We start from the raw sequence: 17,376 nt of genomic DNA, 5'->3' as shown, positions 1-17,376 counted from the left end.
ACTGAGTGGAAACTGCTTCAGGAACTGCTTAAAGAGTAGCAATGATCATGTGTAAAGTATAATAAATGACCCAAATTTCTCCCTCTAATTTCCTCATATTATTTAAGCTGCAATGCAATGCAGAGAAAGGTGCTCCACTAATTCACCGCCTGACTTGAATGCACAGTATGGACAGTTAGTCTAATTGCACAAGCGAGACCTCATGCTCTCTAATGAAAGACTGCTTCTGTTATGTGCACACAGGAAAGCATGTATATGCCGTAATGCGTATGTAGCAAGAATTATTTCCCAAATTAGCGCGTGAATTTTCAATAAATATTTTATCCTGAATGTTCTAACACTCATGTTCACATACCTTGTACACCTCTATGGAAGGAATATATAATTGTAAGCAACTGTAAGGCAACTGGAAAATATGGACGGCAAGCACAAACTAGTTTATGGAGCTGTGCTGTTATAAGAAAATAATCAATGACTGGGTAGTGTGGTATGACCTGACGTTACGGTGCTACCTAGAAGTTGATTGTTTTCAATAACAGCATGTTTTATAAGTGTTTCATTCCTCATATACCACTGCAATTTACCGTTAATTAAAATTTCTTGTCTGACCTTTATAGGGAGCTGACACTGGAGACTCCTTCTATAAATGCAAAATAAACCTCACAAAAAAACTACACCATATTAATGATTATACATTAATTTTTGTGGAGTTCCTGTGTAAGTTGTTACCATAGAAACAATAAGATATTATAATGTGTGCATTAATATTGTATAATCCTTCCAGATGGCACTACTGTCAGAGCTGGTGTAGAAAATTAATTACCTTCTGACCAATTAGAATTGAGCATTCAACAGTGCTGTGGTATAAAATACAACAGCCATTTTAGGACTTCGTAATACAACAATGAATAAAACAAAGATAATTCTATTATTGCTAAAACAATGATAATGCTAAAGAGAAACCAGTAAAATATGTATAACAAAGATTTTTTTTTTAAAGATGAGCATAATAACGATGGCAGTCTTTAGGCCTCGCAGCTAAAATGCTTCACTGAGTTTATTGTATTTATTGTATTTATGCCAGTAAAGACCTAAAGACAAGATTGCTGTTATATGGAGCTCTGGTTATGAGATCTCTGAGTGTCTGTCCCATGGAGAGAGCCAGAGGGCAAGTGAGTTATGGAGGCTATGAGACAGACAGAGTGCCTGCAGGAGGAGTGAAGTGAGTGGATGCTGATGGATGAAGCCTTTGGGGAGAGGGGGGAAGATGTGAAGAGATGCCTTCTGTTGCATGCTGTTTTGTGCTGGCGTCTACAGACAAAATCGCTTACAACTGTTTTTTTATTGACAGCTGAGGGAAATTTTGGTTTGAATGCTGCAGCCTGGCAGTCCATGAGCTATCTTATTGTTCATGCCAGGATCCATATGCTAATTAGCTTTGTATCCTGTAATAGTCAGGCTAATCGACCCATTCCTCATGTGGAAGCTTTATGACAAAGCCATGCATGCCCATAGTCCAGTATCACAAATGTTTCGCAGCCCAATTGGAGAAATTAGCACCGAGAGAAGTGGCAAGACAGTGTACACATCAACAAACAAGAACTGAAAATCAGCTGTGATTAACTGCACATCAACACGATGAACAAAGAGAGCCCAGTGAAAGAAACGTACGCCCACTCTGTCTTTCCACTTTCATGTTCATGGCTTTAGGGGAGCAGTTCAGACTGAAGGAGTTACACATAGACAGGGCAGATGAAAGGCATGGACAGGGCACATGATGCATGCCAATGCTGTAAGAGCACAGGCTGGTGGAACCCTATGGCCAGAAAGGAAGAATCAGCAATAACTGGCAGCACTGGGCTCCTGCTCTCTGTTGCTATAGCATCTGCCAGTCATGCTTCACTGACACACACATACCTTCAGACTGACTAGGCTTGATCATGGGTCTCTGTAGCAGGACTAAGTGCTCATTTACATGTGAATGAGCCATAAGATGGTAATTTTCCATGTGCCTGGAAGAATAAATATCTTCATATGGTGTATAATATTTCCCTTACTCAATTCAGAAGAAGCACATTTCAGACATGCTGATGTTGAGAAAGCAGTCACTAGAACGACCTGCCCTTGAGCTCTGTACAGGCAGTACTGTCACTCCGAATAATGTTAAAGCTGGTGACATGTCTTTGTTCAACACTGGACAAATTTCCCTTATATAGAACTGCAAAGAATGTCTGTGTGCAATGGTAATGTGTTTATACAATTCTGTAAAGGTATAAAAGTCAGTTTTTTTTAAAAGTCAAGTTTACAGTAAGGTACATTTTAATTAATTCAACTACGTTGTGTGCAAAAAGCCATTTTTATTATCAGTTAACCATATTGACAAACAAAGAGGGAAAATCTAAGATGAAATGAACAATTAACAAGTATTAATTGTATTAAGCTGATGGTTTATTCTCATGGAGGAGGGTCTTATGTGTCTTAAAGAGCATGTTACCTAAACTGGCATGCTGCAGGCCCTGTTTTGCTGATTGATCACATGGCCAAAAACAGCACTAAATGTATCAGAACTGACAGTCAGAGGGAAGCTTCACATAATAACACTGTATGTACTCCAACAGGAATAATATTATTGTAATACAAAGGGATTGCACAGATTATTAAACTCACTAATAGGATTAGGTGGTGTGCATTTCACATCAAAGACATTTTGGGGGAAGGAGGCTTTAGAAACAGGAACTGGAAGAGATAGGTGTGTCTCACTCATCACTCTAATAAATGCTTTTCAGATATTTGCATTATTATCCGACACTATTACATCAGCTTTGTAATATAGCGCTTTTGTGATAGTGGATGTGGCCACTGGTGCTTGTTCTGCATGTTTGCTTATTGATGCAGGCATTGTCCCCATTTGGCTGGTTTTGTAAGACCTTAGTGAATATTGAGCACACTTCGCATCTCTCAGCAGTCATCCCACTCTTATATCTTTGTTCACAGAAAGTGGCAGGAGAGTTGCCTCTCTGTGTTCTATTTCACCAGATATGCAGCAACGCATTCCCAAAGAGGATGAACATGGATACTGATTTTTACGATCAGTGAGAAGCTGTAAGCCAGGCATATTTGAGACATGGATCTTAAATCATGGCTATAAAAAGGAAAGTAAAAAAGGCTAAATGTCATTCTTTTGGGCTCTTATTAACAACTACTTTTAAAAACACCCAAGCTAACAAGACCTTCTCAGAGTTTTTCTTGCAGGATAGTACTGGTGCATTTATAATGACTTATGGCAACAGGACTTAAATGAATCTTGGCATAGTGCTTCTCATTCTCCATTGTAGGAGGTTTCTCTTCATGAGGAGACATGAGTTTAATGGTGCCTTTCTAAAGGCATTATTAGGTGCAATTTGCTCTCAGCAGTGAGTGATATTGTGGTCATGACCCCTTTTCCAGTGAAAGGGATGCTCCTCTTAGCCTGCTGGTCTTTTCAAAGCTCTGTTCAACCCAAAGAGTCCAGGCTGCCCTGAAATAGGAGACAAATGTTTGGTCAGCGGTGAAACAACAGGGAAAAGAAAACACATTGTGGGCAAACCAGAGATTGTGAGACTGATAAATTTCAATTTCAAACATTCGTGTCAATTTTCAGTATGCTTACCATAATGTGATCGCATATGATTCCATCTAGGGTTTGCAAATAAAAGCTGTGTCATTTAAAAGAGTCATCCACATCCATTCTGATTGATCAGAAGTCAATTCAATTCAATTTTATTTGTATAGTGCTTTTAACAATGGACCTTGTCACAAAGCAGCTTCACAGAAATAAATACATTCAGGATATAAATTTAAAATTTATGAATTTATCCCTAATGAGCAAGCCAGAGGCGATGGTGGTAAGGAAAATCTCCCTGAGACGATATGAGGAAGAAACCTTGAGAGGAACCAGACTCAAAATGAAACCCATCCTCATCTGGGTGACAACGGATAGTGCAATTATAAATAATTCCCTTCTATACCTGTGTACTACATGGTCAAATAGTGCAACTGTGTAACCAGGAAATTCATCACTGTTTTCACATGAAGTCTGTTTTGTTGAACTTATCCACAGTTCACTGATGGAGACTTGAGTGCGAAACTGTTTCTGGCAATTGCAGTTCAATTCAATTCAATTCAATTCAATTTTATTTGTATAGCGCTTTTAACAATGGACATTGTCACAAAGCAGCTTTACAGAAATAAATGGATTCACAAAAATATATTGTAAATATTTAAATTTATCACTGTGAATTTATCCCTAATGAGCAAGCCAGTGGCGACGGTGGCAAGGAAAAACTCCCCGAGATGATATGAGGAAGAAACCTTGAGAGGAACCAGGCTCAAAAGGGAACCCATCCTCATCTGGGTGCAACGGATAGTGCAATTATAAATAAATCCCTTCTATTGTGTACTATATGGACAAATAGTGCAATTGTGCAACCAATAAATTCATCGCAGTATTTGCAAGAGGTCCGGCTGGTTAAAATCTATCCACTGTCCACTGATGGAGTCCTGAGTACGAAGCTGCTCGTGGCAACTGCAGCCCCAAAGCCACTACAGCAATCGCAGTCCCAAGCCATTACAGTACAGCTCCCCATATGTGATCCCCAAGCCATCTCCACAGCCCCCAGGTGGCACCATCCCCAGCAATCCAAACAGTTCTTCAGGCAGTCCATATGGGGCCACCCCCAGCAGCAGCGAGCGAACTCAACCGATGAGAACTCCAACCAGAAGTAGGGCATCAGGATGGGTCAGGCAGCGAGGAGGAGCAGAAGGGGTCAGGATCACTGGCATCATTGGCATCTCAGAAGTAGCATGTGTAGCTCGACAGAGAGTGAGGGAGAGAGAGAGAGTTCTAAAGCTATCATAGCAATTGTAGTCCTAAGCCATCGTAGCAAAACTGTTCATATGAATTGTGGTCCAAAATTGTGGTCTTCATGGTTTCTAAGTGGTACCATCCTCAGTAATCTCAATGATCTTCAGGCTGTCCATGTGGCAGCAGCGAGTGATTTCCAATTGATGAGAACTCCAACCAGAAGTAGGGCATCAGGATGGATCAGGCAGGTCCTGAGAGCAGAGAAGGGTCAGGATCCCTGGTACCTCAGGAGTAGAATGTGTAGCTCGACAGAGAGAGAGAGAGAGAGAGAGAAAGGGAAGGAGAGATTATTAAGTATGCTTATTGTCCCGTAATGGTTAAGGACAATGTACTTTGCATGCAGAGTGCTAGCAGGGACACCAGCAAGACTAGCTATGACAGCATAACTAAAAGGGGAGAGCCAGAAGGTAACACAGCCATGAGGGCGCCCTGGGACATAAAGCGGCCAGCCACTCCACCGTCAACAAAACTGAGTGAATATGTGAGAGTGGGGGAGTGACAGCATCCAAACATCCCAGTTCACCACAACATTCTATGCCTGTAAACCCTCCAGATCTGCTCCTTTACCTAAGAAAACTATTCACAAAAGGCTTAACTAAACAAATATGTTTTCAGCCTATACTTAAACACTGAGATTGTGTCTGAGCCCCGAACACTAAGTGGAGGGCTGTTCCTGGGGCTTTGTAAGAGGAAGCTCTACTCCCTGCTGTAGCCTTCATTATTCGAGGTACCAACAAATAGCCTGCACCTTTTGATCAAAGTAGGTGTGGTGGATCATAAAAGACCAAGTTATTAATTACATTTCTACAACAGTAGCTCTGACAATAGTGCTGGCTGCAAGCCAAATCACAGGTTATATTAATGTACTTGCTCTACTACGTTACTGTTTGTATAATAACAACTTATGTGGTGGATGCTGGACATAAATGGATTAAAAACCCTGTGTAATTGTTGATATAGTGAAGTTTTTTGTGAGAAGACATTTATTTAGCATTCTTAGAAGGAGTCACCAATGTCAGCACTCTATAACAGTTAGAGATAAAGCTCTTCCTTTACGTTTTCCAACACAAGATGTCTTCAGGACAGAGGGCTTTGAGGTTTCTCAGTAACATGACAAACTGCTTTTTTGTCTTATTAACTTCAAGAGAGAGAAAAAAGATAGTCTGGTGAGGGAATGAGTGTCTATAGCTGTTACAAAGTAAGTAATAACAGGAACTTGCTTGTTTCACACTTGTTTAACAACATTAAACATAACTATAAACAGATAAATTGTGCAATTTGTCATTAGTGTTGCCAAATTGCTGTGGTATAAGAGGCATATACACTTCAGGGAGTACTGTTATAGAAAAATAATCAACTTTGGGGTGGGAATTGCCTTCCATGACACCAACCTGTTAATGATTATTTATAATCATTTACAAATTTATAAATACAAATTTATTTATATTATCTATAATAGTTTGCTCCGTTGTGTTTTTTTTTTTTTTAATGATCCTTCATAAAGTTCTGCCTAGCCCATTGTTAGCAAATAACATGGCACCATACTCTTAGCTTTTTAAAGGAGATAATGACACTTGCTTCTGGTTTTTACTTAAACATATGTCACATAGTGTTCTAGCCATTTCTAGTCAAAGCCTCTTCCCTGAATATCCCAAGCAAAACACATAATATTCTGGGATATTCAATTATTTTAACAAGTGTCTAAAAACAAGATCATAGTAGCCTTGTTTAAGTAATACATTGGTGTACAAAGTATTGTGTGTTTGTGAAATCCATGTTGCTTTGGGAGACGCTGATGCAGCCACTATAACCCAATCATTTGTCAAGGTAATTAGGGTAGCAATTACTTATATCAGCAAAGCATAATTGATTGAAATTGAGCATATGAGTTGGAGGACAAGTCATCAGTGGCTATGTCTGTATAGATTAAATCATTTCTCAAAAAAAGAAAGGATCAAAAGAGTCAAGGCACACATTTTAGCAAGCACAAATGTTGACAGTATGCTGAACTTTTCCCTCTGAGAAGGTAGACTTTTTGGAAAAGAACCAGAAAGCTATTAAACTCTATTTACACAGATCACTTTGATTTATTCACTTTTCTTCTCATCTATAATGAACATCCTGAGAAGCATTTGGGATCAAGCTGGACACTTACATTTGTGTGCCATATTTATGATTCCTGTCCCCATCTCTTCCTTCACTTCTTCCTCATGGGGGTGCGCAGAATGTCACTTAAATCATTCAAAGTGTCAAGTGAGTTCATGAATAATGAAGGCAACACAAGTTGTGGAGTAAATATTTCATGGCATGTGAAAGTGAGTAGAGAAGGGGGTTGGTGGGGGTTACTGTCCATGGCATGTGCAATGTGAGAGACGTACGGCAGGACAGCAGGAGTAAAGCAGTGAGGTGTTGACATGTGGCAGGATGTTGTCTTGGGCTCTTGGTGTACGATGAGAAGCACAGAATTCTATGTCAATTATTTATGCTAATTATTTTGTTAATTACTACATAGAGAATATGTGATTAGCTTATGCCTTTTCATTACTGTAAATTGATTTATAAAAGCCTTCATATGCAAAACTATTTTAATGCAAGTTTGGATATTTATTAAGCCTCCAACTTGCTTCAGCAGAAATATATTTGGCAGCATAAACATTTCCTCATTAAGTCTGAACCCTTAATATAAAAGTAGTGATATGATTGCCTTGATTAAAGGAAAATTGTGTTGCACTCCTAAGTTGATTTCTGTGTGTCAGATTTGAATAATGATCATTACTGCAGTGAGCTTGAAAGTGGCAGAGAGGAACATGTTTTGCATACTGATGTCAGCCCTGCTTTCTCAGTTCTGTTGGGAAAGAGCATAGTGCTTTCTCCGTGACCAGGATCCATCACCCTCACCCATATTAAGAGGCATAATTCTGTTTCATGGGGACATTGATTTCCTAGATGATATAATGCATGCAGATGGAGGCTAGGGTGCACTTATAGCATATTGGAGAAAGCTAGAAGAGGAGAGCAAACTGCAGCTGCTATCAGGAGACGGGGGGGTGGAGTGGGGTGGGGGGTCTGGGGGGTGGTTTGGAATGGTCTGGCCAGCTCCGCACACGAACACACACACACACACACACAAAACCCCACTGGACATCTGATGGATTGCAGGATGACGTGTGTCAGATTGATGGCCTAGGGCCAGATGGAAGTCATTTATGGAGGACGCACTGATAGGAGCACTGGCTCTGGAGGGCCACATGTCCTTGAGGAGTATTTGTTGTGCATTCTAATAGACTGAATCATAGTTAATTCTGCTTACCATGTAGCAAGATCTAGAATCAAATAATAATAACAATTAACCTCTTTTAAATAACAGGAATTCTGATTCAAGCACCCACAAACTAGACAAAGAGTAACCTGATGATCTCCATCACCCTCCTACCCAAACCCCTGATCCTTTTAAACTATTAGTGATACATCAGTGGAAACCTACAATCACTCCTGGCTGAGGTAATGTCTGATGTCAATTACATTTACATTAACAGTTATAGCATTATCCAGACATCCTACAGAAGTGCTTTGTAGTCTTCATTAAAAACAGAGAGAGAGGGGAGTTAGTATGGGTTTTTACAGCAACAAAAACACACAAGTCACAGAATGTTTGGATTTTATTATTATTAATACCCTTTTTAATTAGTACTCATTTAAATAGTTGGTGATGATCTTCTGTTTTTTTTTTTTGAAGACAGCTGTTTGGACAGACAAATGAAGTTCATTCCACAACCTGGGTTCCTGTGCAGAGAAGAGTCTTGATGCATGTTTTCCTTGTATAATGATGAGGGATAATGAGTCAAGTTGAGCCATGCTAGAGGCTCAGTTAGTTACCACTTGCGCCATGTTAGAGAGGTCACATATTAGGCTTGTCCTTTTTTACTTGAAAAAAGCAGGTGCTGCACTGTTTCTCTATAATACAGAGAATGTGATTTGAATAAATCACTGAATGAAAGAACTTACTGAAATATACATATTTCTTTTTAAATGTTTTAGGCACATACATATGACAGTCTGGCTACAGCCCTTATGCAGTACCTTTATTACATACCCCACCCCCCACCCCCACCGGTGGAAATGCAGAATGTACGCTATTACTTTTACATTTCAGTGTGACAATACATATGTGTGTACATGTATGTATATATGCTTTAATCAACTTCATTTTATGTCCATATTGATTAAATAATATGAATTGGTATCATGCAAATAACCAAAGCCAATGTGTTCTGATCTTTTTTTGTGAACTCTTCTGTGGTGTATGTTCATATAATATGATTGTATTTGTCTGTTGTAGGTTTGCACATATGCTGTGATGAGCCCTTGAGCTTTACTCTCTGCCCTGGGCAGCTGGCCTGGAGGAGCAGGAGCTTTGGGGACAGCAGTGGTAGACAGAAACAGAGATATAGCAGAGCTGCCATGGCCAGTGGTAAATCATTTTCTGTTCTGTCAGAACCTTGCCTTTATGCACGTTGATTCAGTACTCTGCTAATGCTATAGCAAGCCTTTTGTTTTAGCCTCATCGTTAGTCTTGGATTCATGTCCTTTTATCCTTGCCTTCGATAATAGGATTTTAGGTATAGATAAAGTCTTTAACTGTTCAGTTTGATAACAATCAGGCATATATTTTGCTGTAATACATATGTTCAAAATTATAGTATTAAAAATTGTCATTATACTTTAAATTTTTTCAAAGACACACCAGAGGTCGTGAAAGGGACATTTACGATGTGATTTAGTAAAAAGCATTGAACTACACAGAAATTAATCAGCAGTCTGCAGCCACCAGAGGGATTTTTAGAGGGATCGTTCAGTCAAGCTGGTTTTGTCTTTGTCTTCAGTGAAGTTAGATTGCGTAAGGTTTTATTCAATATTTACTTATATAATTAAATGTGTCCTCTGTGCTTTCTCTCTGCAGCAGCAGATGGCATTGGGGGTTTGGGTACAGAGCAGACCCACCTCAGCGTGCCTGTGGCGGACCCCAGCGCTTGGGCTACAGCCATGAATAACTTGGGCATTGTGCCTATGGGCCTAACCGGGCAGCAGTTGGTGTCAGGTAGAGCCATGTATCTTAGTCCTATGATCTATGATTTTTCTCCACTTTCCCCTATTCTTTTTTCACACCGGAGCAATGGCTTGAGTCAAAAGCAAATCTCTCATATTCCTCCTAGCAAACCACACTAGCACCAGCTGTCCAAGCCAAGTATGTGACCTTTAGCAGCAATGCTAGACATTGGATTTTATGTTAAACTGTGTTCCAGTCTGTTGAGCTTTATTTTTTCATTGAGGACCCATTTGTTGCAGCTCTGGAAAGGCTGGTACCCTCGAGTGCTCTGGAGGCATACACTGCCTCTTTGTCTGAGGTCTATATAAGCTGTTCCTGGTTCCAGCTTCTACTTAGAATCATTTGGAAAGGTGTTGGCACCCTTTCTGTAACACCTACTGTGGAAATGAAAGAATCATGAATTAAGGAATGGTAAACTGCTAATGCAATCACTACAGCCTTTGTAATTGTAAAATGATTCTTGTAATCAAGAAACCATGAGCTCCATAATTATTGGCACCCTTTGCAAAAAGAAAAAAAAGTCTTTGCGGTTAATTGGCTTAACCACACATTGAAAATATGAAAGAAATCTAAGCTATTTAACCACAAAGACATTTTTATCCACGTGCCAGTAATTCTAGAGGTGACAATAAATCCACAAGGAATGTAGCATTGCCTGGGACTGTCTCTGAAGTGTATCGCAGTGTAAGGGAGTGAGTGAATGACGGAGAGGCTCTATAATTAGCTTTCCATACAGTTTAATGCTGTGACTGCATTTACAATAGTATCTTATACAAAATAGAGCCTGTGCTGAGTTAGCGACATATTGGAGCTAATATCATCCCCAGGAGCCACGGTAGATTGAGGCAAATTAAGCTGAGATTTAAATGTATGAGCAGATTCTACGGATCATGCATATTTATGGAAATTGTATAATTTGGAATGGCTTACATTTGAATTATATTTGAGAGTTTTGTTATTTGGGTGCTATGATTAATCATTCAAGACTGGATATTAAAATCATTATGAATTGCTCCTGGCGTGAAGTGACCAGTTAATAAAATCAAACTGGGGAAGTACTACTAGTGGTTTGCATGGGACGTCTTCAGAGCCTGGTGGTTGTAGGTAATGTGTGAGTCACAAGAACAATGACATACCTGGAGTGACACACATAAAAGGACTTAGTCACACAGAAGAAAGGTTGCTTGTTCTGTAGCCAGCAGGGCCATTTTAATGTTTACAGATGTAGTGATTTCAAAAGAAACTTTGGAACATGCTCAAGCACTTGTTTTCATTATAGTTTTTAAAATATGTTAGATTAGTATGTTATAATATTTGCTGAGATAATATTTTTTCTCCCTTTACCATTTTGCAGTGCAGGTTTAAGTATCATACAGACTACTTTGTCACACTAAGTCACGGAGAATTTTTCAAAAAAAAAAAAAATGCTGATCCACATCTTCAAAGAAGCCTTTATGGGCCATTAGTCTGGCCACAAAATATTTGCAGACACATACTATACTTACATATTCTCTGGATATTAATAAAGGCTGTTGAAACACATTGCCATTCTAGGCTGAGGTGGTGGAAATTAGACTAAGATTTTGTGTCACTATTGGACATTACTGATCATGACTGCTCTGAATTATTATGTATTGTCTGTATGTAATATAATGAGGGTTGGATGGGATGCTACTGGGCTGAAGAAGTCACAAGATTAAAGTGATTTCCTCATGGAACTAATATTACCCTGGCTCACAAATGGCCAATAATGGTATTTTTGAAGGCTTCTGATTGATGACATTCCACCTACAATCACAGCCAGTTGTTTCCTGTGAAGAAGCTTCAGCTCTGGATCTAATTTCTCTGAAATGGTAGAAAAAAGAGATAATAATTCCAAATAACCCATTCCTTCACTCTCTGGTAGCAAATAAGAAGCTTTAGGCCAAAAGAATGAGTAGTCCTGCAATCCTTGGAGGAAAGTATAATATTAAGAAATCATAAATAGGAGGTATTTCTGTGTGAAATGTACTGAAGAATTTATATGTTCATACATTTAGCAGGGATCTGATAAAGTACACATTTCACATGATTACAATCAGAGATTTATAGTCTGCTATGTATCCTAGAGGAGAGAAGAGAATAGGATTTTATTGTATTTTAAGTCTTAACCTAAGCCCTATGTCCTCTCCTCTAGTAAGAGTTTTAGCATCTTGTTTAATTACTGTTAGGTTATTTTGGCCATTCTCTTATAGTTGATTGAAATTAATGGATGCATTCCTAATCCTTTATTTTGTTTGATTTTTTTTTACAGATTCCATTTGTATCCAAGGTTTTGACCCAAACTTAGGCATTATTGCACCCATTAACCCCATGATGGCAGGGATCAGTCTGGTGCCTCCTCCACCTGTGCAGCCTGAGCTACCTGTCATCAAAGAGATTATCCACTGCAAGAGCTGTACACTTTTCCCCCAGAACCCCAGTAAGAGTTTCATGTGTATCCTGCAGATAAGTGCATTTGCTGATCTCATCGTTCCCAGCAAAAAAGATGGGTTGATTAAAAAAGTGGGGCTGATGCAATCATTAGTCACTTGTGACTTGCTCTGTATGTATCCTGCAGATCTTCCACCTCCATCTACCAGAGAGCGGCCTCCAGGCTGTAAAACAGTCTTTGTTGGTGGACTCCCTGAGAATGCAAGTGAAGAAATTATCCGAGAGGTGTTTGACCAGTGTGGTGAAATTGTTGCTATCCGCAAGAGCAAGAAAAACTTCTGCCACATCCGCTTTAGTGAGGAGTTCATGGTGGACAAGGCCATTTATCTTTCTGGTGTGCTTTTGTTTTTCATTTGCATAAGACTGACTTACAGTATATTTTGATATATAAATTAAAGGAAACAATATGCTGTGGGGGCATTTTGGTGGCATGGATTGGGTCCACTTCTCCCCTTAAAGGGAAGAGTCACTGCAAATCAAAACAAAGCTCTTCTCACTGATCAACTTTATTCTATGATAAAACATTTGCATCCTGATGGGCAGGTCTCTTTCAGGATGACAATGTTCTTATCCACAAAGTAAAAGATCTCACTGAATGGACTGATGAATATGAAAATTGTGTAAATCATATGCTATGGCCTTCACACTCACCTGATATCAACCCAGTTAAACACTTATGGGACATTTTGGCGTGAGGTGTTAGACAGCACCTTTTACGACCACAAGCAAAACACCATTTGAGACTTGTACAATCTATGCACATGTACACTGAAGCTGTTCTGGCAGCTCTGGCCCAAAACCTATGTTGTTTTTTTTCCCCCTTTAATTTGTCATCTATTTCTTTAGAATTTGTCATTAATGATATGAATTTTTTTTTCAATACACCAGTACTTTATATCAGTTTTGATTTGTTATGGTTGTATTTTATGTCTTAGGCTACAGGATGCGTATTGGTTCCAGCACAGATAAAAAGGATTCAGGCCGCATACATGTGGACTTTGCTCAGGCGAGGGATGACTTGTATGAGTGGGAGTGCAAACAGAGGTTGCTGGCACGAGAAGAACGTCATCGACGCAAAATCCAGGAAGACCGCTTGCATCCTCCTTCTCCCCCTCCCATCATGCACTACTCAGAGCATGAGGCAGGCCTACTTGCTGAAAAACTGAAAGGTGTGTCTTTCTACTCAAAATGTTGTCATGGAGTCCATGGCTGGTTTTCATCAGGAAACGTGTCATCATTACATCATGTTTTCTGAAGACCTGCTTGGCCATGTATGCTGTTTCATTCCTGCTGTTCTCTGATGATGTAAAAGTTATTAGTGAAATGCTTGACTGCCTAGCCTAAGTACTTCTTCCCAGCTTAGACTCCTGCACTTTCTATAGCTGCAACCCCCCCAAAAAAAGCCCAGCTGTTGTTCGTTGTGTAGGGCTGGTGTGCATCGGTTTTGGACTAGCTGCTATAGTGGTCTTTGGTGAATATACCCTAGAAGACCTCATGCCTCTAAATACTGCAGTAAAGGGCTCAGGTTCTGTATAAATGGAGTTAGGAAATAACTCCAGCAACTGATGTTTGGATGAAAGACCATGCCTAAAACCTCACCTTCTTCTCAGTCGCTTTTTCTACTAGACAACTCTTTCTCTAAGTCTACCCAAGAGTCTTTAGTCAGGGTACTGGCTGTCTAGCCCAAAGCAGAAGCCACCCAGCCAAAGTTCTCAGAGGTCTCCCCTTTTTATACAGCTCCACCATTAATCTTCATGTCTTTTAGTTGTGAGCATGGTCTGAACTCGCAAACAGTGATTTTCTAGGGAGTGTCAGACAGTGGGTTTAAAGTGTTCATTTACTATATAAGTGCTCATTTACTATACACCGATCAGTCATAACATTAAAACCACTGACAGGTGAAGTGAATAACATTGATTATCTCCTTACAGTGGCACCTGCCAAGGGGTGGGATATATTAGGCAGCAAGTGAACAGTCGGTTCTCAAAGTTGATGTGTTGGAAGTAGGAAAAATGGGCGTAAGGATCTGAGTGACTTTGACAAGGGCCAAATTGTGATGGCTAGATGACTGGGTCAGGGCATCTCCAAAACAGCAGGACTTGTGGGGTGTTCCTGGTATGCAGTGCTTAGTACCTACCAAAAGTGGTCCAAGGAAGGACAACCGGTGAACCAGTGACACGGTCATGGGCACACAAGGCTCAATGATGCGCATGGGGAGCGATGGCTAGCCCGTCTGGTCTGATCCCACAGAAGAGCTACTGTAACACAAATTAAAGAAAAAGGTGGCCTGGTCTGATGAATCACGTTTCCTTTTACATCATGTGGATGTGTGTGTGTCGTTTACCTGGGGGAGAGATGGCACCAGGATGCACTATGGGAAGAAGGCAAGCCAGCAGAGGCAGTGTGATGCACTGGGCAATGTTCTACGGGGAAACCTTGGGTCCTGGCATGTGGATGTTACTTTGACACGTACCACCTACCTAAACATTGTTGCAGACCAAGTACACCCCTTCATGGCACCGGTATTCCCTAACGGCAGTGGCCTCTTTTAGCAGGATAATGCGCCCTGCCACACTGCAGATATTGTTTGGGAATGGTTTGAGGAACATGACAGAGTTCAAGGTGTTGACTTGGCCTCCAGATTTTCCAGATCTCAATCAGTTCAAGCATCTGTGGGATGTGCTGGATAAACAAGTCCGATCCATGAAGACCCCACCTCGCAACTTACAGGACTTAAAGGATCTGCTGCAAACATCTTGGTGCTAGATACCACAGCACACCTTCAGAGGTCTTGTGGAGTCCATGCCTCAACAGGTCAGAGCTGTTTTGGTGGCGCAAGGGGGAACTACACAATATTAGGCAGGTAGTGTTAATGTTATGGCTGATCGCTGTATGTCAGGTATGTTAATAAATAAAGATGAACTTCTTGAGGTTTAGTCTGTATTCATATTAAAGCATATTATGTAAATACTTCAGATGAGCACTATTGCCATTTCTTTAACCCAAAATGTTCTGCCAGGTTGAACATGTAATAATAGACACAACTGAAACCTTGGCATAGATAATGGAGTGTTGATCACTACACTTCAGGAATATTTCCCAGCCAGCTGGTTTTACACCCATGTTTTTTCCCTCACAAACTAGAAGCAGGCAATTGCACTTTGAAGTGATACATGCAGTCAAGATAAATCTAAAACACCTCAATTTCTGAATTTGCTTGCCATTGTATATGCTGCATAAACTAGTTATACCACTGAACTTGTGCTTATGGTTTATCAACAGGGTTTTTCATTTTAAGAATTAATTTCACTTCAAAACAAGGTCTGTTTAAGAATAAATAGACTGATACATATATTGTTTCTCCAGATCTTTCTAGGTCAAATAATATAACATATAATTTTTTCTGGAATTTGTGATAAATTGAGTGATAAATCCAAACAGACATTAAGTGTAAAGTGCCTTTCCAAGCCTCTCAAATCTCCTCATCTGCTTTCATTTAGATGATGGTAACTCAACTGCTAACCCCCCACCTTATCAGCAATCTTGGCACACAGTTGAGCATTTCCTATTCTCTCAGTGTGGTGCTTCCCTGCACCATGTGCACTTGTATGTTAAATGAGCCCCAAAATGCACACAAAGTATGCCAGATACAGTTCAGTATTCTGGTTGGCACTGAAAAGACACCACTATGAGTCTTTACTCTGAATTTGGGGCAGCTTTTGTTGTTTTGTAATACACTAATATTTATTGGCTATAAATATCATTGTGCCTGTTTAAATGGGAACAGCATGCAGGCCTTTGTTTTTTTGTCTCCATATTTCAGTGGAATAAAACCACATCTTTGTAAGAGGGCAGCACTGAAAGCCAGTGTAGCAATGTAAATCCAGTGTTTCCACTGGATTTGGCTTTTATTCAGCTCTGCTTTTGGGTCTCAGGTCTCTGATAAGTCTTTCTTAACCTGCTCTTTTAGCGCCTTGTCTGGTGCAGGTGAAGGCATGCAATTTTCTTTTTTGTTGTTATTTTTATTCATAAAAAGGAGCTTCTGGTTAATGTTTTTCTATTTTAGGAGAATGGAAAAAATAAATTTAAATAAAATTATTCACAATAAACTGATACCATATCATAGAATAGTAATTCTATTTTTGTTGGCTCTGAATAACTGGTAGCATATTAACTGCCATAAAGCTACAGTAGGGGCAAAGGGGTATGCTGGGGGATTTTGAAGGGATAGTGTTGAGATTTACACATTTACAAATCCTATCATGGACATCATGATTGGTGGGGAGTTGCTATGCAGTCTCATTTGACTGAGGGAATTATTTTTACTCTTGTCAAATGGCATGCTTGCTTTGGGACCAGGAGAATTCTACTTTCTTAATTAGCTGGAATGATGAATGAGAGTGCAATCTAAATGCCTATCTGCCCTCACTCACACAGCAGTTGCTTTAGAACCCTATAGTCTCCTGGGTTTTTTTATTTATTTTTATTTATTTTTTTTTAAACAAACATGGATTACACATCAACTCCTGGAATAATAATTGGTCTCTTGGCGGTATAATTAAAATTGTTAGAATATACTGAGATTATCACACACTGTTTTTCAGATGTGCAAGAGGAACTGCGTCTCTCCCACGAGCTGCAGAAATAATTTTCTAGTCGCAAACACATGCTGGAGAGTGTATCATTTATAACTGGCCTGACTGACCAATGCCATTTATTCTGGCAATTTCTATAATACATTTCAAACAGTCTACAAAGATCTGATTACAGAAACTGAGGGAGGCTAAACTCAAGACCATCTACTTCATGCACTTCAGACATTTGAGAATTATACTTTGGATTATACTTATGAATTATATTTCAGATCTGTGCTTTTAATAAAAGGTTTGCCAGG

General features: G+C 39.7%; 1 protein-coding gene across 1 annotated transcript in view; it reads left to right on the top strand.

The window, feature by feature from the left end:
* The window catches only part of enox1 (ecto-NOX disulfide-thiol exchanger 1), a 48,236-nt gene that overhangs the window by 16,432 nt on the left and 14,428 nt on the right, over positions 1-17,376 (top strand). Inside the window, exons 2-6 of the mRNA XM_053234003.1 lie at positions 9,243-9,374; positions 9,864-10,001; positions 12,304-12,471; positions 12,610-12,816; positions 13,418-13,651. Of these exons, the coding sequence (XP_053089978.1) occupies positions 9,243-9,374; positions 9,864-10,001; positions 12,304-12,471; positions 12,610-12,816; positions 13,418-13,651 (879 nt within the window). The remainder of the gene's footprint in view (positions 1-9,242; positions 9,375-9,863; positions 10,002-12,303; positions 12,472-12,609; positions 12,817-13,417; positions 13,652-17,376) is intronic.

This window comes from Pangasianodon hypophthalmus, chromosome 5 (genome assembly GCF_027358585.1).
Source record: "Pangasianodon hypophthalmus isolate fPanHyp1 chromosome 5, fPanHyp1.pri, whole genome shotgun sequence".
Lineage (NCBI taxonomy): Eukaryota > Metazoa > Chordata > Actinopteri > Siluriformes > Pangasiidae > Pangasianodon > Pangasianodon hypophthalmus.
Note: the sequence above shows the minus strand (reverse complement) of the source record. Positions and strands in the feature narration are given on the sequence as shown.